Below are 7,500 nucleotides of genomic sequence, written 5' to 3' on the forward strand. Positions count from 1 at the left end.
TAAATTTACAATTTAAATTTGCCATTCACTAGATTCACCAAGTTCTCCCTTAAACATGAAGAAAATGAGCTAAATGTGAAAGAAAATGAGTTAATGGTGAAATAAAATGAGCTCAATGTAAAAAAAAAAAGAGGTAAATGTAGGTAAAGTGAGCTAAATATTCAAAATACCGACTTAAACTGAAAAAGTGCGTTTGAATTTCTACATTTATGAAAACACCCCACATGTGTGACTCCTTAATTGCAAGCAACAACATTTCTATATTTAAATTGGATTATATAATTTAAAAGACAATAAAAAAAATGTTGATGCTCCCCTCTGTTATTGTTGTAATGTGCTTGGAGTTTCACATGTGTTTTGGCAGCAGTTAGTGAAGCAACAACGCTGTTGTCAGCATTTTCTTTTCACACAACAAGATAAGGTGAAAATTCAATAACCTGCTTTTGGCGTTGCAGGTCTGAGGCACAAAACGCCATCTGCAACTTAAATAAACAATGATTTTTGGAAAATGGGTATCTGAACTTTCCCTAATGGCCATTTGGGATGGTCTTTGATGTGGGGGTCTGCACATCTTAAACACACACCATTTATTTCTCTGCTGCTGCTTTTTATAGTAACTGCAAGGTACTGTATTTGGATCCAGCTGTCGGAAAACACACACAGCAATCACTGCCTTAGGATTGGGACTACTGTCACATGATAGTGTTTTACGCGTGGTCCTGGGGGAGAAGTCATGGCAGGTGACTATGGCTAGTAGCAGTCTGACTTCAATGCCATTTGTTTGAAGCATCATGCTCAGATTTCAGCGTGAAGTTCCTAAATTTGGAAGTTTTAATTAAAATATTTATTTTGACTTCAAGCTTAACTTAAGTTAAACTGATTTTCTCTATTTTGCTCAAGCTGCTGTGACTCCCCAGAAGTCTTATGGTGCCTTTCTGGGGAGGCCTGCCTCACACCAGTGCTCTATATTAGAATATGTTTTAGAATTGTCTAGTGCGCTTATAAAGGAAAAGAAGAGGTAAAACGATTCCAAAATAGACTTTATTTTGATCTGTAACCCATTTATTTGCTAATAGATTATATACTGTATACACACACTCCAAATCATTAGCAAAGTTACAAAATTAAGTTGTTGCCTGAATTATTTATCATAATTCTTTCTTTTTACAAATAAAATCTATTATTATTATTATTATTATTATTATTATTATTATTATTATTATTACTTAACTCTCTCAAATTAACAACTGTTGCCTAATGATTAGGTAAAAAAAACAACTAACCGGCTATAATTAAGTTAAAGTTAAAGTGCCAATGATAGTCACACACACACTAGGTGTGGCCAAATTTTTCTCTGCATTTGACTCATCACCCTTGATCACCCCCTGGGAGGTGAGGGGAGCAGTGGGCAGCAGTGGTGGCCGCGCCCGGGAAATATTTTTGGTGATTTAACCCCCAATTCCAACACTTGATGCTGAGTGCCAAGCAGGGAGGTAATGGGTCCCATTTTTATAGTCTTTGGTATGACTCGGCCGGGGTTTGAACTCACAATTGAAGTATTAAGGGCCTGATCTACTAAGATCTCAAATAAAAAGTGCTAAATAATATGTTCAAACTGTAAAATTAAAGATACTACAAGTGGGATTATTGCGGTTAATCTAGTAAAAATGCATATGCAATTGATAACAAGAGCAAAAGTGGTGCAGACCACCCTATTTAAATGAGGCTGACCCATCACCACGGAAATAGTCTTTACCCTCCACATTATTATGCTCCAACCCATGGTGTTTTGCTATGTTGTGAAATATGCAGCATACAACTGACTTTTTCTGGGCAATACAGAAAGCGCTCCTTCAGTGTGATCTTTATTGGAACAGACCTTTTAGCACACCTCCTCTGGGAGACTGCAACGATGTGCTAGAATGATCTAAACGCAAGAAAATGCTGTGTTGCAAGACATTTTTTCCTACAGGAGACATGTACAGTATATTGATTTGTTTTGGTGTCTGCTGGTTCCAAATCAGTCATTAAGTCATCCAGCAGCTAAAAAATGGCATTGCTGGATAGAAGATATGTCCACTACTTTTATTTCTGACAGTCCAAATATTTTGACATGCTTATGAAAGATTCTCTCAGCACAGATCACCACTTTCTTGTCACAATGGCCACAGTTATTTGTGTGAAACTGTGCCAATTTGCGCGTTTTTTCCAAACATGCTAAAAAAAAACAGCCACAAACCCTTTTAGTCTTGACAAATCACATTGTGAGCGCTACATGATTACATTTGCATCTCCTCCTATATGTTCTAACAATCTGCATATGTTAAAAAATTATGTATTGAACTTCTGCTCTGTATTAAAAATAAAAACAATGCCTGCCCTTGCACAACTGCACCAGTGATACAATGATACAATTATTAAATTGTGTCAATACTTCCTTGGTTTGTTTAGGATGTCTAAAGGACCAGCAGTTGGCATTGATCTTGGCACCACATACTCCTGTGTGGGTATCTTCCAGCATGGCAAAGTGGAGATCATTGCCAATGATCAAGGAAACAGGACCACACCCAGCTATGTGGCGTTCACAGACTCAGAGAGACTGATTGGAGACGCAGCCAAGAACCAAGTGGCCATGAACCCAACTAATACTGTGTTTGGTGAGCCAGTTTCAAATGATAAAGATGATAATTTTCCTCTATCTACATAGTAAAGTTGACTTATTGTGTTCCGTCTGCAGATGCTAAGCGTTTGATTGGTCGTAAGTTTGATGATACTGTGGTGCAGGCCGACATGAAGCATTGGCCCTTTAAGGTTGTAAATGACTCATCCAAACCTAAAGTGGAGGTTGAATACAAGGGGGAGATCAAGACCTTCTTCCCAGAGGAGATTTCCTCGATGGTCCTTACCAAGATGAAGGAGATCTCAGAAGCCTATCTTGGCAAGGTAGAAATATGCTTGGGTACAAAGGGCCTACGTTTACATACAGTGACTCAGACAATTCAATCAACTGTGATATCTGTCCATCTTCTAGTCTGTGACCAATGCAGTCGTCACAGTTCCTGCTTACTTCAACGACTCCCAACGTCAAGCCACCAAAGATGCTGGGGCCATCTCAGGGCTCAATGTTCTGCGTATCATCAATGAACCCACTGCTGCCGCCATTGCTTATGGCTTGGACAAAAAGGTAACCGTCTCATAGCATAACATGATTAACTTTACTATTAGGAGAAGCTCCAGAAAAAGCAAATTGCATTAATTTGGACTCTAGGTCAGACATTTGGGTAACATCCGGGTTACCCTTTGCCAGTTACAGGGTTTATACCTGCAGTCAAGTGTCTTCCGTTATACAAACAAGTTCAACATACACGTGACTGACAGACCATGCAAACTCCACCCAGAAAGCGACATCACCTACAACCAATGTGATTTTATTTCAGGTTGGCAGTGAGCGCAACGTCCTTATCTTTGACCTCGGAGGAGGCACTTTCGATGTGTCCATCTTGACCATTGAGGATGGCATCTTCGAGGTCAAGTCCACTGCTGGCGACACGCACTTGGGTGGTGAGGACTTTGACAACAGGATGGTCAATCACTTCATTAATGAGTTTAAGCGCAAGTTCAAAAAAGACATCAACACCAACAAACGAGCCGTACGTCGTCTCCGTACCGCCTGCGAGCGCGCAAAGCGCACCCTCTCCAGCAGCACCCAGGCCAGTATTGAGATCGATTCTCTCTACGAAGGAACCGACTTCTACACTTCTGTCACCAGAGCCCGTTTTGAGGAACTCAATGCAGATTTGTTCCGCGGAACCCTGGAGCCTGTTGAAAAGGCCCTCAGGGATGCAAAGATGGACAAGTCCCAGATTCACGATATTGTCCTGGTGGGTGGTTCCACACGTATCCCCAAGATTCAGAAACTCCTGCAGGACTTCTTTAATGGCCGTGACCTCAATAAGAGCATCAACCCCGATGAGGCAGTGGCCTATGGAGCAGGTGATTGATCTTAGCTTTTAGTTAAAATTGCTATAATTTTCCAGTGTTTTATAATTGGAAACTCTTTTTCAGCTGTGCAGGCAGCCATCTTAGCTGGTGATAAGTCTGAGAACGTACAGGACCTGCTCCTGCTGGATGTCACCCCCCTGTCCCTTGGAATAGAGACTGCTGGAGGAGTAATGACCGTTCTTATCAAAAGGAACACCACCATTCCCACAAAGCAAACCCAAACCTTTACCACCTACTCCGACAACCAGCCTGGTGTGCTCATTCAGGTAGAGCCAGTGCAGATCACGTTCAAATTCCATTCAGTTTTCTTCATTTAAATTACATTTATATCGCAATCTATTTCAGGTTTATGAAGGCGAACGAGCCATGACCAAGGATAATAATATCCTGGGAAAGTTTGAGTTGACCGGTATACCACCTGCTCCCAGGGGAGTCCCGCAGATTGAGGTGACCTTTGACATTGATGCCAATGGCATTCTTAATGTGTCTGCCGTGGACAAGAGCACGGGAAAAGAGAACAAGATCACCATTACCAACGATAAAGGTGCAGTGAATCTTCGCATATGACTCCTAATCCTGTCAAACACCAAACGTTACAACTTTATTCCTGCCATAGGACGATTGAGCAAAGAAGACATTGAGCGCATGGTGCATGAAGCTGAGCAGTTCAAGGCTGAAGATGAAGTGCAAAGGGAAAAAGTCACAGCTAAGAACTCCCTTGAGTCTCTGGCCTTCAACTTAAAGAGCACAGTCGAGGACGAGAAGCTTCGAGACAAGATCAGCGCTGAGGACAAAAAGACCATCATCGACAAGTGCAATGAGGTTATTTCCTGGTTGGACAAGAACCAGGTAAATGAACCATCTTTTATTGCCTTCAAGTGTAAAACAATCCAATAAGTGTTGTCCGTTGTTTCTTCTGTTATTTAGACGGCAGAGAAAGAAGAGTACGATCACCAGCAGAAGGAACTAGAGAAGGTGTGCAACCCAATAATGTCCAAGCTTTACCAAGGGGGCATGCCTGAAGGAATGGCCGGAGGGATGCCAGGGGGAATGCCTGGTGGTTTCCCTGGTGGGGCTGGAGAAGGTTCTTCGTCTGGCCCAACCATCGAGGAAGTGGACTAATCGCCCACTGACCAAACGTTGCAATTCCAAAGCCTGACATTACATTTTTTCTAAAGGCTACTTCATCATTAAAAAAGCAGAACATGACAACCACATACTGTATCTTCAAAGTTTTATTGGACAGCGTTTGAAGATTCATTAATGGGAATAAAATATTAGTTGAAAATGTTTGTTCAGAGGAGGATAAATCCAATCAAAAATGGGAACTCACAAACATTTATTGTCTTAATTATCCACAGTCGAGTTACAAAAAGTTATATTTCCTCAATTAAATAACAAAAATTGATTTGGTGTGACTTGTTTTTTCTTTGATTCAGATAAATCCATTTCAGGTGCTTTTGGTTAAATTGTGGTTGGTTAAATAATCAAAGATTCAAGAAACTTTACTGTCGTATCAGCTAAGGATGGGACTCAAGAACCGATTTTGATTCTTGGGCTGAAGATTTGATTGAGAATCCATTATCGATTCAACACGATTCTCGGTTTAAACCGGTCCCTCGCAATATTGGCCTTTTTCTCCCATTTGCAACATTTTAAATTCTAATATTTTCAAATAACATTTGTTATTACCCCAAAACTGAGGTCGGCGGTACTGATCAGTATTTATTTTAGTATATACAGTACATTGGTACATTAACTTAAGAGTCCCCCAATTTCAGAGTGTTTGAGACAAGAGCCATGTCTGGACTAATTGTTATGCTCTAAGTTGTAAGCAAACATTTGAGTGACGAGAATCCCGCCATTAGTTGGCGTAGCGAATGTTACAGTGATCCCCATAAGATCAGATCAACACATCTGGTCTGACTCGCTAGCACTAACATATAGCTAAATATTGTTATTCCAACCATCAACCATGGGAAGGAAGAAAGTGAGTGTAAGCGGATAATTAAAGAAAAAGAAAAATCAAAAACACAACAGGGTGTGTAGCTAGCTAGCTCGCAGTTAGAGCGTACCGCTGCTAGTCTGAACCATACTGAAGCAGAATGAGTCTAACATCAGCCAAGGATGTCTAAACAATATCTATAAGGCGAACATTTATCCATGAAAATATGGAGAAGCTGCAGATAGTGTGTTTGATGGAAAAGCAGCTTGAATAATATATTTTAGTATTCCGCTTTCCAAAGTAAATGCTACACATTATTATTACATTAGTTTTTTGAACTACGGTATTTGTTTGAAGTACAATATATTGTATTGTTTTAATACAATATTTCTTATCTAAAAGTGTGTTATTGTTTTTAAAAGACATGTTACATGTTAGAATTGTGCTATTGCTTCAATGGGCGACATTGATTTTAGATACAAGTGTTTTGGGTTAAGAGCGCCGTCATAGAAACAATTCAGCTCGTAAAATGAGGTACGACTGTAAGAGTTGTGTGTCTTAGTAGGATAAACAGACTGCTTTTTTGTTTGTAACATTTCGTAATTAGTCTATCATTTTTTTTAATGCATGTACTCATTAGTACCTTCATATACTTTTATTATGTTTTAGCAAAAATAAAGATACAATATGCAGCATTTCTGTTTAGAATGGTAATAAAGGTGGTAATAGGTCAGACTATTTTTCTGGTGTGCAAAATCTATTTTGGATTTATTTAATGCTATAATGTTTTACAATGGTTAACACAAATGTCTCATGTATTTGTTAATACAGTAACACATTTTAATGAGGTCTAGTTTTAAATTATTCAACATTCATTTATTTACACTAATCCTTATTTGGCTGTGTTAAGGGCAGCATTTTTGATACTTGAAGCGGTTTCAGGTGCTTATCTGCAGGTGTTCCCAGACCTATCACACCTGAACATATGGGGCTCATGGTCAGTGTGCTACAGGCTCTTATAAAAGCCAATGTCCCGCACAGCTGAAGCTCAGGGACGTGAATCACAGCCCGGACATAGCCATGTTGTTGCTCATCAGTTGTTTTGCACTTGTTGCCTCTGCACTGGGTGAGTCACATGCAACTCGTTTATCTGCTGGACAGTTTGATTTAGAAGCACATTTACAAACTGCGGCAATAGATTATTTATTATTACTATTATTTATTGGGTATTTTGTACTCAATTGATGGTGTCATTGGGTGTCAGGATGTGGAAGGCCTTCAATCCCCCCCAAAGTCAGCGGATACAACAAGATTGTAAATGGAGAGACTGCTGTCCCTGGGTCCTGGCCTTGGCAGGTCTCACTTCAGGTATCAACCATCCCTCCACTCTAAGATAATCCAAATCAAAATAAATAAATATTTGTAAATAATCTCGGTTTTAGGATGGTAGGGGATTCCACTTCTGTGGCGGATCCCTCATTAACCAGAATTGGGTGGTTACTGCTGCTCACTGTCGTGTGTCGTAAGTAACTCTCCATTGGGTCTGTATTCTA

At 40.0% G+C, this 7,500-nt stretch overlaps 2 protein-coding genes across 2 annotated transcripts in view; both read left to right on the forward strand.

The window, feature by feature from the left end:
- The window catches only part of hsc70 (heat shock cognate 70), a 6,672-nt gene extending 1,289 nt beyond the window's left edge, over positions 1–5,383 (forward strand). The window contains exons 2-9 of the mRNA XM_061952476.2: positions 2,452–2,657; positions 2,738–2,943; positions 3,032–3,184; positions 3,438–3,993; positions 4,066–4,268; positions 4,348–4,546; positions 4,619–4,851; positions 4,930–5,383. Of these exons, the coding sequence (XP_061808460.1) occupies positions 2,453–2,657; positions 2,738–2,943; positions 3,032–3,184; positions 3,438–3,993; positions 4,066–4,268; positions 4,348–4,546; positions 4,619–4,851; positions 4,930–5,124 (1,950 nt within the window). The 5' untranslated portion in view covers position 2,452 and the 3' untranslated portion in view covers positions 5,125–5,383. The remainder of the gene's footprint in view (positions 1–2,451; positions 2,658–2,737; positions 2,944–3,031; positions 3,185–3,437; positions 3,994–4,065; positions 4,269–4,347; positions 4,547–4,618; positions 4,852–4,929) is intronic.
- Positions 5,384–6,929: 1,546 nt separating this feature from the next.
- LOC133599674 (chymotrypsinogen A-like) overlaps positions 6,930–7,500 on the forward strand; it is a 7,292-nt gene continuing 6,721 nt past the window's right edge. The window contains exons 1-3 of the mRNA XM_061952498.1: positions 6,930–7,073; positions 7,212–7,315; positions 7,390–7,469. Coding sequence (XP_061808482.1) covers positions 7,028–7,073; positions 7,212–7,315; positions 7,390–7,469 — 230 coding nt within the window. The 5' untranslated portion in view covers positions 6,930–7,027. The remainder of the gene's footprint in view (positions 7,074–7,211; positions 7,316–7,389; positions 7,470–7,500) is intronic.

This window comes from Nerophis lumbriciformis, linkage group LG04 (assembly GCF_033978685.3).
Source record: "Nerophis lumbriciformis linkage group LG04, RoL_Nlum_v2.1, whole genome shotgun sequence".
Taxonomy (NCBI): Eukaryota; Metazoa; Chordata; class Actinopteri; order Syngnathiformes; family Syngnathidae; genus Nerophis; species Nerophis lumbriciformis.